General features: G+C 40.6%; 1 protein-coding gene across 7 annotated transcripts in view; it reads left to right on the top strand.

Moving 5' to 3' along the window:
- Nucleotides 1-21,259, top strand: part of FBXO15 (F-box protein 15) — a 47,274-nt gene extending 26,015 nt beyond the window's left edge. For 5 of the 7 annotated variants that reach the window (XM_077881128.1, XM_077881269.1, XM_077881337.1 and 2 more), the window contains 2 exons: nucleotides 13,660-13,784; nucleotides 20,890-21,259. In XM_077881128.1, the coding sequence (XP_077737254.1) occupies nucleotides 13,660-13,784; nucleotides 20,890-21,156 (392 nt within the window). In that variant the 3' untranslated portion in view covers nucleotides 21,157-21,259. Of the gene's footprint in view, nucleotides 1-13,659; nucleotides 13,785-19,198; nucleotides 19,292-20,889 lie in introns of those variants that run through there. The other 2 variants (XM_077881504.1, XM_077881584.1) reach the window with 2 other exon arrangements.
- Nucleotides 21,260-22,061: the final 802 nt, after the last annotated feature.

Consider the following 22,061-nt stretch of genomic DNA (forward strand, 5'->3'; position numbering starts at 1 on the left):
AAACTAAGAATTCTGAGGATGTACCAATTTAGTCCACAAATTCATTGTAGTTTTATTAAAAAATCCCAGTGGGAATTTATGATATATCTTGCATAGACATACTCATGTGCATATGGAATGGCTGACAAAATTTTTCTTTTAAAATTTTAATTGTGAGATAATAAGTTCTTTTCTATGTATGATGTGTGTACAGACCATGCAAAAAACAGTAAAACCCGTGTAGCCACTACACGGTTTAAGAAATGGACCATTGCCAGGGACTTTGAAGTGCCCTGTGTCTCTCCTTCTGGTTCTATATATTGTGTTAACCACTGTTTTGTGTATTAACTGTTCCCTTGCTTTTCTCTTATTTTTTTGTAATTAATCTTCTTTGTATTGTGCACTGACACTGAGAAATGCATAAGACAGATTATCATAAAGCAGACACTTGTGTGATCACCATCCAGATCTTGGTTAAATTTTGAAGATGGATAGTTAGAGGGGACTGGCCTTTGCTCATGTTAAACACACTGACCGATGGTGTATGGTGCCCCTAAAATGAAGCAGAATAGCTATGCACTTCTCTCGCAGCTCCAGAGTCTTTTAACAGATTATTCTCAGAAATGTGAGGCTCACAGCACAGCAATTACCAGCTGTTTTAATGAGTTATACCATGATATACCTGTGTATCTGAGTATATCTTCATCCTTTGGAGGATGTGTATATGTTTCTTTAGAGCATTGGTGTAGAATATGTTGTATAGAATCATTTGTCTCAGAGTGGCTGAGAGGATCTTTAGAATTGGCTCTACAGGAAATATGCATAATCAGAGGATTCATGCCATGTTTAGACTTAGCACAAACCCAGTGAGATATCAGAGTGAGCACTGGCCAATTGAGACGCCTACCTCTCTGTCACAGTATTTTCTCTGAACAAGATAGCCCTTTGTTCTGTTTTCTTGACTCTGTCTCATGGACTTTGCTACACGGTCCTTTGGATTTTATTATTATTATTACAACTTACTGAAAAAAAAAAAGCAGAAGACCCTGGTTAGTTCTTGTGCCTCGAGTGAGATTCCTGATACTCAGAAGGGATCGGGCCAAAGCTCTCTCAGTGGGAGATACCTAGGATGAGCAGTATGTCGGCAGCCCACAAGCAAGGCCCCTGCATTTGGCAGGGCTGTCCTCCTCATCCACTCGAGGCCATACCTCATGCTCCTTGGCTTTGGATCCCAACACTGGTCTGGTGAGCTGAGTTCTTAGGCTGGTGACTGCCCAGCCCTGCTGTATTCTTCACCCGCCTTCATCCTTTCACATCAGAGCAGGCATTATTCCAGTGTGCTCAGGAGTAGACTGGGGCCTCATTTTATAAGATATTGCTCAAGCTTCCAGACATTATTCTCTCCCATCCAGACACTGTATTGAGGGGTAGGGCTTTCTGCCTCCCCTACCTCCTAGTGAATAAAAGATCTGTGTCCTTTCTTCTTTCCCTAAAGGTTTGATTCCTTCCCCTTGGAACTTTGTCATATTCCTCCCCCAAGAAACCTGGAAAGTTTTCTCTTTGTATTTTTATGTGCTCTGCCACTTTGACAAGTCATGACTAGATTCAGAGTTTTCTAAAAAGGATCCATATTATCTCTCTTCAAAGAAAAATTTATGATCCCTGTACTTGCACATACTTGCTACTTGCTTCTTTGTGTATTATTACTAAAATCCAGCTAAAAGGCAGTTTAGGAGAAGAAGTATTTTTGTCACCTGACGTGGATTTATGAGAGGCAAGGGGTGGGAAGGATAAACAGTGAGGCAAATACCAAAAGAGGGGTTTGTGAATGAAACTGTGAGTTAAGCTTGTAGAAGTGCCTGCTGTGTTTATCTGTGTCCTGTTCTTTGGGAAATGTGGATGCGTTGCTGGCATTGGGTCCCGGAACCAACCTCAGGTTCTGTGACTCACTGGGAGGAGCTCACAGGACTTAGGATATAATAGTATTAGTGGCTACGACTTATTACAGTGAAAGGCTGCAGAATGAAATTGGTAAAGGGGAAAAGGTATGTGGGGAGGGACAGAGGAAAGCCTTCTGCAGGGCAGTCACCTGGGATGAGCATATTTTCTCCCAGAATGAGTTGTGAAAACACGTGAAAGTCTGTCTGCCTAAGTTCGTGTAAAGACTCGATGCCCAGATTTCTTAGTGGTGACTTGTCACGTAGGCACCCTCTGTCTGGCACTGCCAGCCTCCCAGACCCTCAGAGGGAAGGATGTTGAGCATACACCATGTGGTTGATACAAGCTGTTTGATGCAGTGAGCCACTTGTGTGAGTTAGGAAAGGTGAGGTGGGAATTCAGGTGCCGGGCCAGCTAGACCAGTAGGCCTCCCTGAGAGTAGACTGTTCTGGGGCTGCTGTGCTAACTGCTCCATTCCACGGTCTGTGAGCGCTTCTGTTAGAGTGTGGCACAACCTGGAAGGAGCATGCAGGAGATAGTGCAGCTGCAGTTTTGAAGTGTAAATAGAGCTTGAAAAAAGACATGATCAGCGATGCAAAGTATGAGGCAACATGTATTTTTTGATCTTTGTATCAAGCTAATTATTACCAACTTTCAGAAGCTGAATGAAGGGGGTTTTGCCTAGGACAGCAGACTGTAGCCTTTTTAGCAGGATTGGGAGTGAAAGTGATAGAAGCAAAGGGAAAGGATTTTTAACGTTCTGTCCTTTGACTTTTTGAGTTGTTATAAAAATGCATTTAAAACCTAATGTCTTTTTATTATAGAATTTGAAAATTCTGAATATATAGAAGTTTATAAAGAAGCAAATAAAAACTACCAAGGACAACCTTTGTTTATATTTTGATCCATTTTCAGATATACAGCTATATTTCTATCCGTGGACCACATTTTGTGAACAGTGCCACACTCTGGTTTTTCCCTTTACCATTACATGGTGGGCATTTCCCATATCACTGAATTGTTTTAGCAAATTTGATCTTGAAAAAAAAAGTTATATGGCCTCCCACTGTTTGCTTTTTATCGTGATCTATTGACCCACTCATCCTAACAGGCATCGGTCTCAGTTTTTCATGATTGCAGTGCTATTGTGATGAGTGTTATTTTGTAAAATGTTTGATGATTTGAAAGGTGAAAGTGACATCTGACTGTTTCACATCTGCATGTCTTTGAATATTAATTTGACTACAGCAGAGGTGGGTGGTGGGTAGTCTGTGTGTGGGGGCATTGTCACAGGACCCACCTCGCTGCCGCCCCTCACCGGCACGTGGCTGTGGACACTGTCAGTGTCCTTGCTTGCAAAGTGTGGCCACGTCAAAGCCTGCCTTCCAAGGTGTCTGAGGGCCAGGGTGGTAATAGAGGCACCTCCAGGAGGCTTGGCCCGTGCTGCTGCCCGTGAGGCTTGTTTTTATATTTCTCCTTTAATTGAATTTCCATGTGCTTGTTTGATTGGTTCTGTTGTTTCTACAACTTCTAGTTGTATTCATTGAAAATATTTTCTCCATTTTGTATTTTGCTGTTTAATTTAGTGTATATTGTTTCTGAATTGCTTTGAGGTTTTCAGTTATATGTAAACATAAAACGTACAAAGCCTATGGATTCCCAAACCCTTCCCCCTTAGGACTCTTTCTGTTGAGAATCGATGCCCCTTTTGTTTCCGTACCAGGCAAGAAGATATTTCAAGCTTTACTTGTATATATATTTTTAAGTTTGTTTATTTAAGTTATCTGTATACCAGTGTGGGGCTTGAACTCACAACCCCAAGATGAAGAGTCACATGCTCCTCTGACTGAGCCAGCTCAGTGCTCTCTTATTTTGTTACCAAATTATGTGTCCCTCCCCCCAATATAAAATTTCTTACTAATGAATTTTTCCCTAAGTTTTCTCTGTTATTTTAATCTAGTTATTCTTTTAGGTGTATTTAATAATCACTCAGCCAGATTTTAAAATACCTCGTTTGGATTTTTTTTTTTTAAGATTTTATTTATTTATTCAGGAGAGAGACAGAGAGGCAGAGACATAGGCAGAGGGAGAAGTAGGCTTCCTGTGGGGAGCCTGATGTGGGACTTGATCCCGGGCCCTGGAATCACACCAAGCTGAAGGCAGATGGTGTGCTGCTGAACCACCCAGGTGTCCCTCTCATTTGGATTTTGATCAGATTTGCATTAAATGTATATGTTAATTTGGAAGGCATTGATCTCTTTTCTATTTAGAGTTTCAGACGCTCTTTCTCCTTTAAGTCTCTGTCACTGCTCTCAGGAGTAGTGTTCTCTGTGTGGACCTGCCAGTCACCGATATTTCATTTTTGTGGTGCCATTGTGAGTGAATTCTTTGAGATTATGTTTCTGTGATCTGTTAGATTCAGGCTATATCCTACAGAGTTTCTGCAGTATGCTCTTCATTAAAATACTGTTTAAATAATACATGTGCTGTACTTAACTCTGTAAGACACATAGGAAGTGTTGAAGGGAGAAAAAGAAGGTATGGGTTTCAGAAACTTCTTTTCCCTCCAGAAAAGTGGGGTTTCAGCTATTCAGCAGTAGAACCTGATAAGCCCAGATGACCTCTGTTTAAAGAAATTCTACTTTTAAAGTTTTAATAGTTTGTTTCGAATATTTTTCATAGGTAGCATGTTATCTCATTTTTATAGTTGTGATTCCAAAAATAAATGACTTGTTTCCTCTGTTGATACTAATTGCTTTCTGTGTTTCTAGGTCGATTATTCTCTCTCAGCATTTATCATAACAGGAAGACATTAGAAATAGTACAGTCCTGAGTGGTGATTACCTATGAAAATTAGAACAGATAACTCCTCACAGCATCTTCCAGCGGTTGTTAGTATGTTTTTCCTATTCTGTCCGTCTGGTGACCCATTATGAAAAATCAGCATTATAGATTACTGTTTGCAGAGCAGGAGAACCCAGATCTCCATACCTTTTAATGCCAGAGCTCTTCAAGAGTGCACAGTACTCCACCTGGAAACAAGGCCACGTGATTGTGGGATGTGGTACAGATGTGCAAAATGAAACTGTAGGGCTCCTTGTTAAAAATGCAAGGATTTCAAAATGGCAGCAACAGAGCCCAGGCTGCGCCCCTGAAGTGGGCCCTGCAGAGACACAGCTTGTGTGAGGAGCTGCCTCAGGCTCCCGAGGCCTCCCTGCAGCTTCTCTTCATCTGCTGGTCTGGACTCTGGCTTCTGTGTGACTTTTGACTTCAGAGTTGTAGTTTTGTCTTTCTGGTGATTTGCATTTTAAAAATCATTTAAAAGGAAGGGTATGAAGTCTTTGTTTATATTTTCACTTTCAAGGATATTGTTTAAATAATACATTTAGCTTTTTTCATAGATTTTTATTAAGGCAATTGTGAAAATAGAATCTTAAAACAAGCAGCTGGAGGCAGTTACGTCTAATAAGAAATGTAAGAAATGGGTTTTCTCATTTTTTTCCCCCAGGGTGGAGTTAGTGGTTAGAACCTGAGCTTGTCAGGACATTGAACTTAGGGCCACCTCTGGGGTCACCAGCATGTTACCATCTGTGGTTCCTGTGCCTTCTACACACCTCTTTGGGTTTCTTCTTATTTCTTCCCATTCTTTGTTACCTTTCTGGCATCATTTTCGGGGCACATGGTCTGGGCGGGCTACCTTTCCTTGTGGCCCTGTGGTTTCCCTGCGTCAGTAACTAAAACACCACTCACCTTGATGTTGCTTCCCTGACTCTAATGCTCCCTGGGTCCTTGGGGAAAATCACAAGTATGTGTCTGTTGGTGCCGTCCAGTGTTGACTCACCCCTGGTTGCTACTCAGAAGTCTTTTAATTAGCCCTCTTTAAGTTCCCTTTGTATTTCATGTGAGGGTTGTTTGGATATGATCACAGTCATCTTCCTGCTCTGTTCCTTGTGCTTGGGCTCACTACCTGCTGTGCTAAGAAAAACTGTCACCCCTTTGCTTCCTGATCGTCCTCTCTCATCTGCCATCACATTGTCACTATATTATAGTCTCTTTGTATTCTTGTTTTTTGTTTTTTTTTTTTCTTTAGGGAAAAAAATGTCCCACTTCTTTCCAAAGAGTATATCTCAATTTCTATTCCTAAATATATCTGCTCCTACCTCCTCTGGAACCTGTATTTAGCCATTTGTCTCTTAGCATCATCTCAAATCTGTTTTCCCATCATCTTTTTTTCAATTCATGTTTTTTGATTCAAAAATTATTTTAAAAGGAAAAAACACTTCCATACAGATCAGAAAAAATTGGTTGAAAGCTATGGAAAACCTAACCTAAAACTGGCTTAGCAAAAAGGATTCGTGTAGAAAAATCCAGGGAGAGGTTTTATTTCAAACAGTTTGACGCAAGGGCTTGTTGCCTGTCAGTGGGGCTGGATATATCTGGACACCCTGTCCCTCTTCGTCTCTCCCATTCTGATTCTTCCTGCTTCACTGTATTCTGAGTTATACTTCCTCCTTTGAAGGCAGCTCTGGCTAGCCCTAGATCTCATGTCCAAGTCTAAGATCCTCCCTTAAACACCCCCTCCCCAAGAGTCTCATTGCATCTCCTTGGCTCTTGTTGGCTCAAAAACTCATCCTGCCTTAGTCATGTGTCAGGAGGATGGGATGCTCCATATCTGAGCCTGGCTGCTATCATCTAAAGTATGGGGACTGATGTGGGTATGTGTCTCAGAGGAATATCAGAACATGCTTTGTGAGAGAAGCAGAACAGGTGTTGGAGAGTCCAAAACAAATATCCATATACCTTCCCCATAAACATCTCTGGAAAGACTCCCATAAACATCTCTGGAAAGACTAGCCTGGAAAAAATGATGCATACTCAGATTGACTGGACTGTTAGGAAATTGGCCCCCCGGCATGGAAGATAAAATCGGGTCTTGTGAAAAATACATCTGAATTTTTACATCAATAGGAAAAGCTATTTTGAAATACTATTGAATTAATGAGCACTGAGCTTTTTAAGAGTCTAGGTACACACTTTATCCTGTTGAAAATCAAGTTTATTGTCAGCAGTACCAGGAACAGTACCAGCAGCAAATGTAGCCTGTTAGGGTTCTTGCTGGTTGAGAGAAGTGGAGGGTCTGTGGCTCAAAGACTTAGGGGATTTTACTGATGTTGCCACACTCATCAGTTCAGGATTTGGGAGGGATGTTGTCCTACAGATTTGAAAGTTCTCCTTTTCCAGTATCCTTCCAACACAGCTCCAGTTCATTTCACTCATGCTGCCAGTACAACGAATGAAACCAGGGAGAAAGTTCTGATCCTCCTCACATTCAGAGATGACCTCTCTTTTCATAGTCCATGATCTGTGTCTATTCTTAGCTACTTAAATTTCATGTGTATCAGGGGTTTGGAAAGCAATGGAAGTATCTGAAAATAATCAACTGAGAAAAAGAGAGAAGCTCTGTGTTTACCTTATCTAATATAAGATGCTGAACAAGGAAAGAGGGGGAAGTACTCAAGGTTTTCTTGTCTGAGAGCCTATTCAATTTGATCATTAGAGTCTGATGACTTTCTGTCTTGTTCTTAGTTATTCCTTTATAGTGTTGGTGTCTCTGCAGCTTTAAACTGTTAATACTTGGTGGCAAATATTTTTGAGTTTGTAGGGTCTTCTTTCTTCTTACACACTCTCACCTGAGAATTGCATACTGATGTCCCATCCACATGTCTGTGTCACTGGTGTGTCACTGTGTTCACGTGTTCTTGTTCCTCCGGCAGTCTCTCAGGTGGTGCTTTTGGGCCCCACCTTACTTAGTGCCTGCTCTTCAGGGTGATGTGTGCAGTGGGCTCCTGTTGCCTTTCCTGCCTCAGACAGCACTACTGTGATGTAAGCCCCTTTCCTGTCTGCCTTGGGAAAATCATTCAGTCAACCCAGTCAGTAGTCCTCTCTCTGAACCTTCTTTTACTTCCTGCCTTTTCTGGGTTCTATTTATGGGGCCAAAAAAAAAAAAAAGAATTCTAATCATAGCTAAGAAATGAGGAATGTTATTAGTAGTGCCATTAATCATGCCGTAGAAGACATGACCTTTTTTCCTAAAGACTGTAGATTATTTTAGGAAACGTTGAATATGCAGAAACAATCCAGTATAATTAAATGTTCAGGTGTTAGAACATTAATGTTAGCAAGGGTTAGAAAAGGAAGAGATTAGCGTAGGCTGGAAGGTGCTATTAGCCATAGAGGTGAATGTTGAAGTTTTGAGGGACTAAATTCCCTCAGGGAAGAGGAAAATGATCTGAGGACACAGATTTGCACATTTCCAGGGTTATGGGTTGGATAGGAAAAGAGCAGCTAGTTGTAATAAGCAGAAGGGGGTCTTCAGAGGAAGGTTGATATAGCTGCTAACAGCTAACATCTATTGAATGTTACTTTTTTAGTAACATTTTATTTTGATGTAATTTCCAATGTAGAAAAAAATTACAAAAATAATACAAGAACTCCCACATATAATTTTCTGATTTTTTTCACCATAGATTAGTTTTGCTTGTTCTACAACTTTATATCAGTACAGGATGTACTCTTTTGTGTCCAGATTCTTTCAGCGAAATGCCTTGAGTTTCATTTATACTGTTGCAAGTATTGCTAGTCATTCCTATTTATTGATGAGTACTATTTCACTGAATGAATATGCCACAATTTGCTTACCTGTTTTCCTATTGATGGACAGGGAATTTGTGTTGTTTCCTGTTTGGGGCACTTATGAATAAGGCTATTACAGAACTCTTGTGAAAGTCTTTTTTTTGTGGACATAAGTTTTTTTATTTCTCTTGGCAAAATACCTAGTACTGGAATCGGTTTTGTAGGAGGTTTATGTATTAAAAATTATCATTTTTATGTATAAGAAAATTCTATGTATAAGAAATGGCCAAAATATTTTTTTAGATTGTTTGTACATTTTCTACTCCCACCAGTGTTGTATGAGTGTTCTGGTTGCTTTATATCCCAGTCGACGTTTGATGTTATTAGTCTTTTAAATTTTAGTTGTTCTGACATGTGGGAGTAGGATCGATCATCAAGGCTTTGATTTGCATCTCCCTAATGGCCAGTAGTGGTGAGCGCCTTTTCATGTGCCTCTTGGCCATTTTCATATCTTCTTTTTGAAGTGTCTACTAATCCTTTCAACTTTTAAAAATAATGACTTATCTGTTCCTGAATTATAGGAATTCTTTATGTATTCTGAATACTAGTCCTTTGATAGATAAATGTTCTACAAAATATCTCATCCCAATCTGTGGCTGGCTTATTAATTTCCTTAATGGTATTTTTAAAACATTTTTTAATTGAAGTATAATTGATGTATAACATTATATTACTTTCTGTGTCTGGATTAGCTCACTTAACATAATGTCCTTTAGGTCTATCCATGTTGTTGCAAATGAAGGATTTCCTTTTTTGTAGCTGAATAATATTCCTTTAGTGTGTTTGTATGTGTGTTACATATTTTTTGATATGATTTTTTACATGTGTATTACATATTTTTCCATTCATCCATTGATGGACACTTGGGTTGTTTCCATGCCCTGACTATTGTAAATAGTACGGCAGTGAACATGAAGATGCAGAGGTTTTTTTGACATAGTGATTATATTTCCTTTGGACAAATACCCAGTAGTGGAATTGCTGGATCATATAGTAGTTTTTAAAAAGGATTTTTGAGGAACATCTATACTGTTTTCCATAGTGGAAAGTATAAATTAGTGCAGTTAATTATCACCGACAGTGAGGGCTCCCTTTTCTCCACATCCTCACTAATACTTGTTATTTCCTATTTTGCTTTTCAATAATAGCCATTCTGACAGGAGTGAGGAGATATCTCAGTTGGTTTTGATTTACATTCTCTTATGATGATTTATGTCAAGCATCTTTACATGTGTCTGTTGGCCATCTCTATGTCTTCTTTGGGAAGAGGTCTATTTAGATTCTCTGTCCCTTTTTAATTGGATTTTCTTTTGATACTGAGTTTTATGGATTCTTTATATATTTTATATATCAATCCCTTATTGACTATATTATTTGCAGATATTTTCTTGCATTCAGTAGGTTATCTTTTCACTTTGTTGATGGTTTCCTTTGCTGTGCAGAAGCTTTTTAGTTTGACATAGTCCCATTTATTTACTTTTGCTTTTGTTAACTTTGCTTTTGGAGACAGATCCAAAAATGTATTGCTTTTGGAGACAGATCCAAAAATGTATAAGTCAAGGAGTTTATTTTTTTTTTTTCTAGGATTTTTATGGCTTCTGGTCTTACATTCAAGTCTTAATCCATTTCAAGTTAATTTTTGTGTATGGTGTAAGATAGTGGGCCAATTTCTTTTTTTTTTTTCTGTGTGGCTGTCCCATGTTCCCAACACTATTCATTGAAGAGATCATCCTTTCCCCATTGTATATTCTTGCCTCTTAATAGTATCTTTTCATGATTAGGAGTTGCTCATTTTGATAAAATCTAATTTATTAGTTTTTTTATTTCGTACTTTTTTTGGTGGGGGGGTTTAAAAACTTTTCCTATTCCAAGTTATAGAGATGTTCTTTCTTCTGATTGTATGATGGTTTTAACCCTTACATTTAGGTCTATGATCCATCCCTAATTAATTTTTGTGTTAAGTGTAAGGTAAGGGCTGAAGTTCATTCTGTTTTTCCATATGGATAGTAAGGTTTTTTTGTGAAAAGACTTTGTTTCTCATTGAATTATTTTGATGTCGTTGTCAAAAGTCAATTGTTTGTAAAAGTGTTGGTAGGTATTTAGATCCGTCTATTCTGTTCTGTTGATCTATCTGTATGTCTTAGAGTGATGACACGCTGTCTTGATTGCTGTACCTCTACGGTAAGTCTTGAAGTCAACTTTTTTTCTTCTTAAGATTGTATGGCTCTTTTAGGTCCTATTTCCATTTGAATTTTAGAATCAGATTGTCAGATTTTATTATTTACTTATTTTTCTGTATTGATTCTTTATAAATTATTAAATTCCTGCTGGGTTTATGATTACAATTACATTAAATCTGTAGATCATTTGGGTAAATAGATGCATTTATAATTATTGAGTCTTGTAATCCATGTACATGGTACATATCCACCTTCTGCTTGGCAGTAGGCTTGGCTCTTTAGATAGAGGAATAATATTGACATAATGCATGTAAGGTGCTTAGCATATTTAGCCTGGGAGATATAATAATCTACACTGTAATGTTAATATATATTATTAGTTCCATTAATCTTCACAAAGCCTTATAAAATACTTTCTATTCGTGTTCTTATTTCACTTAGCTTAGAGCTTGAATGTGGTTAAACAGCTAGTAAATGGCTGGGCAGGGTTTGGAATGAAGCCTATCATGACTAAAAGCCATGCTTGTAAGTGAATGTCACTGGAAGCCAAGGGCAGTGAGCCTTGAATTTAATTTCTCTGCATTTTGGGGATGGCCTTATGCTTTGTAGGTTAGAGCTGGAGTTACCAGAATTTATTCTGACTGGTTTAAGCAACGGAGGAACTCAGTAGGGGTATATTAGCTCAAGTGAAGGAACCCAGGCCACTTATGACTTAGTTCTAGGAAGGTTGAGGAGGGGAGGTGAGTAAGCATGAGACTCACAATGGAGGAATTGACACAAATTTGGGGGAGCCATAAATGATTCTCCAGCATATATTGTCTGCTGATTTATAGATTTTTTTCTCTATTGACAGTAATATGAAAGCAGAACTTTATGAGAATTTAAAATATTACATACTATATAATATATATTTATTATTATAAATTTTTAGTATTTAAGCAAATAAGTAATTATGTTTCCTCCTTTTGTATTTTAATTTATTATATAATTCTATATTATATTAATCTATTATAATAGACACATACTGTTTAAATCATGTCTCTGTCACTTACCAGTGGCATGACCTTGGGTGAGGTACTCTTAATCTCTCTGTATATTTCTCTCATCTGTGAATTCAGAAAACTATAATACCTAATTTATAGTAGGATTTTAAGATATTCTAGTCTTTTAAGCTACTATAAAGTGCTTAACACAATGGTTGGTGTACAGTAAGTACTCAAGAATATTGCCTATTTTATATATTTAACATAGAACATATGTGCAGATTGTTTAAATGTAGGGTAAGCTTAAATAGCCTTTTTCTCTTAGAGATACAAGCAGAAGGAGTTCTGACCTTTCAAGATACTGCAAATGTTAAAGTTGTTCTAAAGTGGGAGAATATTTGGTAATAAAATAACAATAGTCTTTTTGCTTCCACAGAGATTTCATGTTTATTAGCTTAGACAATTGCCATTGAGATGTTATTGGCTGTTGTACTTTGGGGTCCATTTTCTGCAGTGTCCTGAGGACAAGCCACATGGAAAATGAACTCGTGGTTTTCTGTATGGCATCGTCTGGCTGCCAGCACACATGCTAGCCGGTTGGAGGTCTCTCTTGATTTTGCACATGGCTGTGCAGTAATATAGAGCAGAGCAGAGCCACATCTGGTCCATTCAGAATGTCATTACTGTGTCTCCTCTGAGGCTTGGCTTTTCACACATTTCCTCCGTGCTTCCGTTGAGCCCTGCAGAGGTGACAGTGGAGCTGTTGCCTGGGAAGGGTCAGTGTCTTTTGGCATTCATTCCTGCAGCAGGGGAGAGGGGGAGAGAAGCTGCACTGTTGTTGCTAATTACTCAGCAGAAGGGGACCTGTGGGCTGTCCCTGTCCTTGGTACTGAAGGCCTCACAGTGCCCTCCTGTGGGGCTGGAAAGCTCCAAGGGGCTCATTACCGTGTCCCAGAAGAGGCTGCTGGCAAAGTGGCCCGAGACTGTGCTTCAGATGACACTGTGTAGAATTCTTAGGGTAGGGCTTTGGCTTTACTTTGTCCCTTGAAATCACTCACCTAAGGTCAAGGAACCTTTTTCTGTCCCCTTCTTCTTTCCCCTGCGTGACTCACCTCTTACCTTTGTTGAGGTGTCTCTCTCTGAAGAGAGCTTACATCCAAATGGAGGAGCTCTTATGTTGTCCTGCATGGTGGTCATGTTTCAGGGTAAATGTGTGAAGCTCATCATCACAGGAAGCTCGGCAGTACATGCATAGGCTCTCCATGCGTAAGGGCCTTGGAAAGTGGATTTGTGTGCCTGGGTTGGGATGGTCCATGGTTAGCTAATCAGAGGAGGGGCGAGGCCTCTGGTCTCATGCTGTTGGTAGCATGGGCATGGATTTCTGCCTACTAGTAAGCGTGTGAAAGATGTGTGTGCGGGGCTTCTTGTCTCTTCCATACTCCCCTGCTCTCAAACTCCTCATTCCTATGAACATTGCCCTCCTTGTTCCCTTCTGTTTAATGTCTGGGCCACTCTGGCATCTGCTCTCTTAGAGGCTCCGTACCATGATTGCTGTTAGCTTAATCAAATCAGAAGAACTTTAGCCTCCTTAGCAACATTGGCCTCCATCAGTTACATGTAACCTCCAGGTTCACCCCAGGCATCCCCCCCCCCCTCACTTTTGAGATCATGTTTCCAGGATATGCACTTGTTTCTCTGTCTCTGGAGAACAGCTATGCTACCAGCCTCAAGCCAGATGCCTGCATCCAGGACTTGGCCATATGAGGCATTCTCTAGGAAGCAGCAAGTCTAAGGACTCTTGACTTGTCCTGCATTCGCATATCATAATTTCAAAAATCTTAAAATCTTTTCAGGATCATAATTTTAAAAATCTTAAATCTTTTCAGGATCCATTGAAAATGGATATGTGAAGCTTGTTGTTATACGTTTTAAAAATAACACAGAACACCTACCTCTTATTGGAAAAGTTGGCCTTTCTTGGAGAACTGATGTTTTCAATGGCTGCATAAAGGTAATTTGTTGTTTCATTTTCTTATGTAACCTGATTTCTGTCAATGTATATTTCTTTTTTCTTTAATAATAAATTTATTTTTTATTGGTGTTCAATTTGCCTACAGAATAACACTCAGTGCTCATCCTGTCAAGTGCCCCCCTCAGTGCCCGTCACTCATTCACCCCCACCCCCTACCCTCCTCCCCTTCACCACCCCTAGTTCATTTCCCAGAGTTAGGAGTCTTCATGTTCTGTCTTCCTTTCTGATATTTCCTACCCATTTCTTCTCCCTTCCCTTCTATTCCCTTTCACTATTATCTATATTCCCCAAATGAATGAGACCATACAATGTCTGTCCTTCTCCGATTGACTTATTTCATTCAGCATAATACCCTCCAGTTCCATCCATGTTGAAGCAAATGGTGGGTATTTGTCATTTCTAATGGCTGAGTAATATTCCATTGTATACATAGACCACATCTCTTTACCCATTCATCTTTCGATGGACACCGAGGCTCCTTCCACAGTTTGGCTATTGTGGACATTGCTGCTATAAACATCGGGGTGCAGGTGTCCCAGCGTTTCATTGCATCTGTATCTTTGGGGTAAATCCCCAGCAGTGCAATTGCTGGGTCGTAGGGCAGGTCTATTTTTAACTCTTTGAGGAACCTCCACACAGTTTTCCAGAGTGGCTGCACCAGTTCACATTCCCATCAACAGTGTAAGAGGGTTCCCCTTTCTCCGCATCCTCTCCAATATTTGTGGTTTCCTGCCTTGTTTATTTTCCCCATTCTCACTGGTGTGAGGTGGTATCTCATTGTGGTTTTGATTTGTATTTCCCTGATGGCAAGTGATGTGGAGCATTTTCTCATGTGCTTGTTGGCCATGTCTATGTCTTCCTCTGTGAGATTTCTGTTCATGTCTTTTGCCCATTTCATGATTGGATTGTTTGTTTCTTTGGTGTTGAGTTGAATAATTTCTTTATAGATCTTGGAATCTAGCCCTTTATCTGATATGTCATTTGCAAATATCTTCTCCCATTCTGTAGGTTGCCTTTTAGTTTTGTTGACTGTATTCTTTGCTGTGCAAAGGCTTCTTATCTTGATAAAGTCCCAATAGTTCATTTTTGCTTTTGTTTCTTTTGCCTTCGTGGATGTATCTTGCAAGAAGTTACTGTGGCTGAGCTCAAAAAGGGTGTTGCCTGTGTTCTCCTCTAGGATTTTGATGGAATCTTGTCTCACATTTAGATCTTTCATCCACTTTGAGTTTATCTTTGTGTATGGTGAAAGAGAGTGGTCTAGTTTCATTCTTCTGCATGTGGATGTCCAGTTTTCCCAGCACCATTTATTGAAGAGACTGTCTTTCTTCCAGTGGATAGTCTTTCCTCTTTTATAGAATATTAGTTGACCATAAAGTTGAGGGTCCACTTCTGGATTCTCTATTCTGTTCCATTGATCTATGTGTCTGTTTTTGTGCCAGTGCCACACTGTCTTGATGACCACAGCTATGTAGTACAACCTGAAATCTGGCATTGTGATGCCCCCAGCTATGGTTTTCTTTTTTTAAAATTCCCCTGGCTATTCGGGGTCTTTTCTGATTCCACACAAATCTTAAAATAGTTTGTTCTAACTCTCTGAAGAAAGTCCATGGTATTTTGATAGGGATTGCATTAAACGTGTAAATTGCCCTGGGTTGTCAATGTATATTTCTGACACTGCTTTTAGAGTCCTAGTTTTACTGTTCTCATGTCTGAAGATATGTGCATATTCTCTTAGCTGGTGACAGCTGATTGATTCATTCAACAGGTACTTGTTGAGTACCTTCTGTTTTTTGTTGAGTGTGGGGGAGCAGGAGCAGTGGGTAGCATGCAGCAGCATTTCTGCGCCTCTGCCCTCCCATGAAGCCCCTCTGTCTGTGTTGTGGAGAAGAAGTAGAGCTCTAGGTTGAACCAAACAAGTAGCAGTTACTCAACATCTTAATTGCTCTTATACCAGGATACAGATATTTCCTTGAAACCCTTCCTTGAACAGTTATATCAGTTTGTACCTCACCAAAAATTATCCCCATGGATGGGAGAGTTTATTTAGTGTTTGGGAGTTGGCAGGGACAGAGGGAAGAAGAGGTAGAGGAGGGTGAGAGTCCTTGAAACAGTTCTGTTTTCTTCTGGGATCTTATGCCCATGGATGCTGGGGTTCTCCTTGTTCTCCATCTTTATTTTGTTCTCCATCAGGATTTACGTATTCCTGGTGAGCCCGTGAGATCTATCTTGAGTAACTTTATTCCACCATACAAGTACAGACACCTTGTGAGAATAGTTACCAATGATGATTGAGATTGAGAGCAGTGCTATCATTGACTGTTTTTTTTTCATTGACTGTTAAAATCAGTTAATTATCATTAAGTATTATCTCTTAAGCCACTTGCTATTTGATACAATGAACTGCTTTATTGATTCTATTTATTTGTAAACAAATATTTTAATTTTGGTACAGATTATTTTTATCATATACATAAGAATATTGTTTCACATCTTTAAGAGCACAGACTTGTGTTTTTCAATGGGTCTTATAAAAATATGTACTAAAATAAAATGTTAAAGCCAGAGTAGACCTTGAGGTCCAAGAAAGGTAGAATACAGATATGAAAGACTTAAATGTGTCCATGTGATTATAAAAATGATGTCATTTGTTCTGTGTTTTTTTGTTGTTTGGAGCAGGATGAGAGCAGGGTGAGGGAAGTGTAGTAATTCTACAAAGAAACAAAGCTTTATCCCAGCTCTCACAGCCTCTGGTGGGACTTTATGTCAGGTAGACTAAGCTGTGTAACAGACCATCCTAAATAGCATTTTAGCTGCAAATACAGGGACAGATTTTTTACAGCAACCAGAAGCTGAAGGTGCAGCTTCAGAATGAGCTCCAGGCAGTGATTCTATAGGTTGCTTGACCAACGTGACTCACGTGTGCAGATTTCCAACAGAGTGGCTTGATCTGCAAATGGGGCTGTGAGTCCTTGAAGTCAGGCATGAACTGCCTGTTCCCACACACTTTTTCCCTGCAGTTCCCTCTCCCAGCTGGGCTTTGGGAGGAGGTGGAGCGGGGCTGCACAGCTGACCCTCCCCTGTGGGCCTGCGGTTCATGATTTGGGGTTTGGTAGTTAAGACTGAGATGTCCTCAGAGTTTTTCAAGAAAAAAAGTGGAGGTAAGTGATGTCCTGTCCCTTCTGTTTGCTGCACAGATCAGGAATTTCCCTCAAGCATCTGATCAGTGTAACTATAGTGAAACTCTAAAACATGTGTTAAGAAATTGCTCTAGAGTTAAAAATATTTCATAAATGAGGGTAAATGGTAAAAAAAAGTTTCTTATATATACATAACTATTAAAAGCCAAAAAGCTAAATCTCCTGTTTGTTGTGGAGATTGTATAAGTAGTGTCCCGGACAGAGCCTCCTGACACTGTTGTTCACACCATCAGGGACAGGTCTGTTTGAAAGTGTCACCCACATCAGTGATTCTGGGTCCAGGCCAGAAAGCAAAGAAGTGCTATGAATGATCATGATAATGACAGGTGGAGGAGCTGCCGTTGCACTGTGGTATTTGATGTGGTGTGTGGTCTCACCGGTGGGGAGCTGAGGTCCTCCTGGTGTATTGTCGCCAGAGGATTTCTTTCCATCAGAGGAGTGTGAGGGCTGTCAAGCTAACGCTTGCTGCCACTGAGGCCATTCAAATCACATGTATCTGTAGCCTGATGCCTGGAGTCCAGCGTCAGCAACTCATCGTTTTATACGGGGGATTACTCAACCTTAAACATTTTTAAAAAATCACGTTAAAAACTGATCAGTATTTTTTTTACCTTTTAAAAGTCAGATTATGATCTCAAATACATTTTAAAGATGCCTGCAGTGGCTGCTGTTGGTTATGAGTCCACGCAGGCCAGCTGCTCTATAACTGGTTGCCATGCTGTTTTACAAACTCGTTTTGAGTAGCCAGGGTAGTCGCCCCACTGCAGTCTTCAGTAGAATTCAGTGTAATTCAAAATGAAACACTCTCCTGCTCTGCCTTCCCTCCATTCCTATCAGAAGTGCTGGTTGGTGGAGTTTCCTTTGTTAAGGCTTTTCTTATACCTGTTCCTAGTGCTTCGTCCTTTCATGCCTTCCTTGGCATTTTTTTGTGTTATTTTAATATTACTTCTAAATCTATGTGGAGCTTGGTATTGGTTGTAATCCAAGCTAGATATTTTAGTATAACTGTGGTTGTGCTTTATGCAAGTGAAGTCTGCTGATGGGTGTGTCACAGTTCAGTGTGCAGTGGTGGCTGTGCCCTCCCTCCCCCCAGGAAAGATGCCCTAGCAGGTTTGCTGGTGGTGCTGCAGTGACCTGGGTGATTCCAGGAGTAAGCACCTTGGGAGGAGCCCAACGCCCCACTCCTTGCCCTTGGATTTTGCAGAGTTCATTGGTCAGTGAGGGGTAGGTAAGAAGAACAGACAGACTTCCTTAGGGAAGGTGAGTTCTGCCTACTGCATAGGTGTGCATGTTTCTAGAACTTTGTGCTGAAAGAGATCGATTTAGGGAAGGGTAGTTGGAAACATACTTATCTTGAGGAAGAAGGCAGAAGGTGAGTGGAGGAAGGTTGGGGGGTGTCTAAAATACCTCTCCTTCTCTCTCCTTGCCCCGGCCCCCAGGATGGAAGTGATTTCTTATGGAGAAGGGACCAGATGGAGAAGGAGCTGCCTTGTGCAGACACAACTCTCTCTGGCAGCTGAGGGGCTGAATGCAGCCAGAGTAAGCCATTTGCTGAGGAGTGCAGGGCTTGCGAGTGGCATCCTTGTGGAAGAGTTCTTACACCTCTTGACTGCTCCTCCTGAATTTCCTTCTCCACCTCCCTCTGGAATGTTGGGGCAGCCCAGGGTGTCACCTTCTCCTCCATGGTCTCCTCCTTGCTCATGGTTCTAGCCACTGTGCCTGTGCTGCTGGATTTTGATGAGGTTTAAGTAACAAAACCAAGAGACTGCTAAACCAGTAGTTAAGATAATGAAGAGCACTGGGGTAGAGAAAGGTGTGGGTCCACAGGACCGCTGACTGGATGTATTATCCTGGGCATCGACGTGGAAGCCACGGAGCTTCCTTCATCAAATGGCCATAATGGTAGCTGTTTATTCCTGAAGGACTCCTGCTGCCTAAGCACAGAGACACATTTTAGCCCCCGGGAATGGCTTTGGTCCCTCTGTTCTCAGCCCCCATGAGCCCTCCTCTGTGGTCTGTGAACTGTGGTCCCTGCTCTGCTAGAAACAGAGGGTGTGGTGGAATGGGCTCTCATTGGGCTGATGTGTACTGTTCCAGGACCTGGAGAGCCATTGGGAGCAAGGTCTAGTGTTGGGCTCCTCAGGCTGCCCTGCTGGATGGCCCCCACCTCATGTGGTCTGCTCTTTCCACTGTCAGGGCTGAGGATGTTTCGTGTTCGCTGTGTCTTCACTCAGGTCTCCTCCAGAAGTGGGAACCACTTCACATCACTCATTTACTAGACCATCTCAGGTTGGTTGTTTGTTTTTGACTTTTGGAATGTTTGTATTCCTTAAATTTCTCTATGAGAAACATTTTTTGGAGTCAGGACTCATTTAGTCCAAATGGTGAGTGCTCTTGGCCATATTTGATTGTGTATAGATCTCTGAAAGCAATGTTTATGCTGACACCTATAATATTTTATATATTTCTCTATGTAGGTATCTGTAATACCTGTATCTATAATTAGGTTGATATTGATAGGTTCATTTTATGCTGATATCTAAGAGTAAGCTTTATATTCCAATTAATAAAACACTAACACAGGGCACAAGTCATGGCAAAAAATGAGCCAAGATTTTAGCCTTGATACTACTTCATAATTTCTTAAGAAATATAGTTAATTCTTGAGTATTAAATAAAGTAGTAGATGTAAATGCTTGGATTAGCATCTGACGAATAGAACATGTTAAAAAAATATAGCTAATGTGATACACTCATGTTCATTTCATAGCAGCATTATTCACAGTAGCCCAAAGATGGAAGAAACCCAGGTGTCCCCCGGCAGGTGCATGGGTAGCCACAACTTGGTGTCCAAATACCATGGAATGTTGTCTCCTGGAAGGAGATTCTAGCACATGCTATAGCATGGGTGAACCTTGAGGGCATTATGTTAAGTGAAATAAGCCAGACACAAAAGGTCAAATACTGTAGGATTCCACTTGTATGAGGTACCATACAAGATACCAGTTTACAGAGGCATTGAGGAGAATGGTGGTTCTCAGGGGCTGGGGAGATGCAAGGAGGGGCAGTTATCGTTTCATAGGTTCCAGAGTGTTGGTCTTGCAAGATGAAAAGAGCTCTGGGGGTAGGTGGTGCTGATAGCCACACAGCAGTGTAAATGTGCGTAATGCCCTAAGCTGTATGCTTAAAGATGGTTACAATGGCAAAGTTTTGTTGCATGTGTCTTCCCATAATTAGAAAATAAATTTAAAACTATAGCTCATTAACAATAATCACTATCAGCATCTCCCTCTGATTCAGGTCCCCGTGGCACTTGAGATGCAGCTGGTACTTCTCCCCAGACCCTGCTCTTCTGCAGCAGTGGGGGAGGGAGTAGGAGGTTAGCACCCCCTTCTCCCTCACCCTCACCTCCAGATACCAGATTCTCCTCAGTGTCAGTACTTCTTCCCTCTCTGCCCTATGAGTTACTACCACCGACAGTTGAGGGCTCTTAGCACCACTTCACTGGCATGTAACAATCACCATCATTCCTGTGCTGTTCTCGCTGCCCCCCCCAACCCCGTTTTATTGCTCTTTTGTGTATCGGACGTGCATTTATTGGCACGGGTGGAGGTGAGGAGGGGCAGCCAACCTGCCACCCTCATGACCCCGTTGCCCCCCAGCGCCCAATTCCTGAGACTTCCAGCACTTCTTGCTCTCACAGTCTTGGTGTGGGCCCTGCCTTCTTGTGTAATTCTGCTCTCTCTTCTCTCCTCCCTCTTCTTTCACTTCAACCTTCATGACGAGGCTTAATTTATACATTTATACATCTATTACTTAAACTTGTAAATCAGGTCCAGTTGGCCCTTTTGTCCTTTCACTTATGAATATTTATGTTTATTTTGTAGAGTTGTTCTATAATGGACATAACTCTTTTGGACGAATATGGGAAACCCTTTTGGTGTCTCAGTTCCCCTGTTTGCATGAGATCTTCTGTGCCCTCTGATGGCCCTAACTTCTTGGGACAGACTTACTGTGTTGACTATGTGGACTCGGAAGGCAAAGTGCACGTGGAGCTGGTGTGGATCAAAGAGACAGAAGAATACTTCATCGTGAGCCTGGTCCTTTACCTGAAGATAGCAAAAATAAACCACTGGTTTGGGACAGCATACTAAGTATTGCCTGGGGGTGGCAAAATATTGCTGCTGTTTGTTTATTTTGAACTAACTGGTTTTGTTCTTGGTGTTGGAAATTGAAATAAAGCAGTTATCTGTTTGATGCTTTCTTCTTTCACATTAGAAATTATGATCCCTGGGCCATTTTAAAGTTTATGTTCAGAGAATTTAAGTTAAATTTTAAAAACATGAAATAGCAAATCCCAATGAAAATTCATATAAAATAAGAAAAAAGATACTTCTGCCCTTAGAATTTAAAAGACAAGGAATTCTGCTTAAGCATGTGATCATGGGATCACTGTGTGTATGTGTGTATGTGTATGTGATCACTCCATGCATGTGTATGTGTGTGCACACGTGTGTATGTAGGTGCACGTGTGCGATCACTGTGTGTGTGTGTGTGTGTGTGTGTGTGTGTTGTATGGGTTTTTGTTTTTTCTTTATTGGCTAGAACCCAAAATGCAAAAGTGTATTTAAATATGAACTCCATGGTATCTGTTAAAATGAGAAAGTGCTGTATTCATGGCATTCAGCAGCTGCATTATTATTTAATGAAACTAAAGGAGACAGGTGCCTACCTCACAAGGTAAGATGTATCTGAAATCATCAGAAGCAACTATTACTGCTTAAAAGAGCAAAGTGTGATACGAATGCAGTGAAGACTCCCAGCTTGACAAAAGTGGAGACCAAGACGGATGAGTTAGTGGTGAGCACATCCTCTGCACAAGTGTTTAAGAGAACTGACAGATATTTGGGCTTCAAATAGGGATGACATGTATCGAAGCATATGTGGTTCTTTTAGGGATTTGGTTCTTTTTTTTTTTTTAATTTTTATTTATTTATGATAGTCACACACAGAGAGAGAGAGGCAGAGACATAGGCAGAGGGAGAAGCAGGCTCCATGC

This window comes from Canis aureus, chromosome 1 (genome assembly GCF_053574225.1).
Source record: "Canis aureus isolate CA01 chromosome 1, VMU_Caureus_v.1.0, whole genome shotgun sequence".
In the NCBI taxonomy this organism is placed as follows: domain Eukaryota; kingdom Metazoa; phylum Chordata; class Mammalia; order Carnivora; family Canidae; genus Canis; species Canis aureus.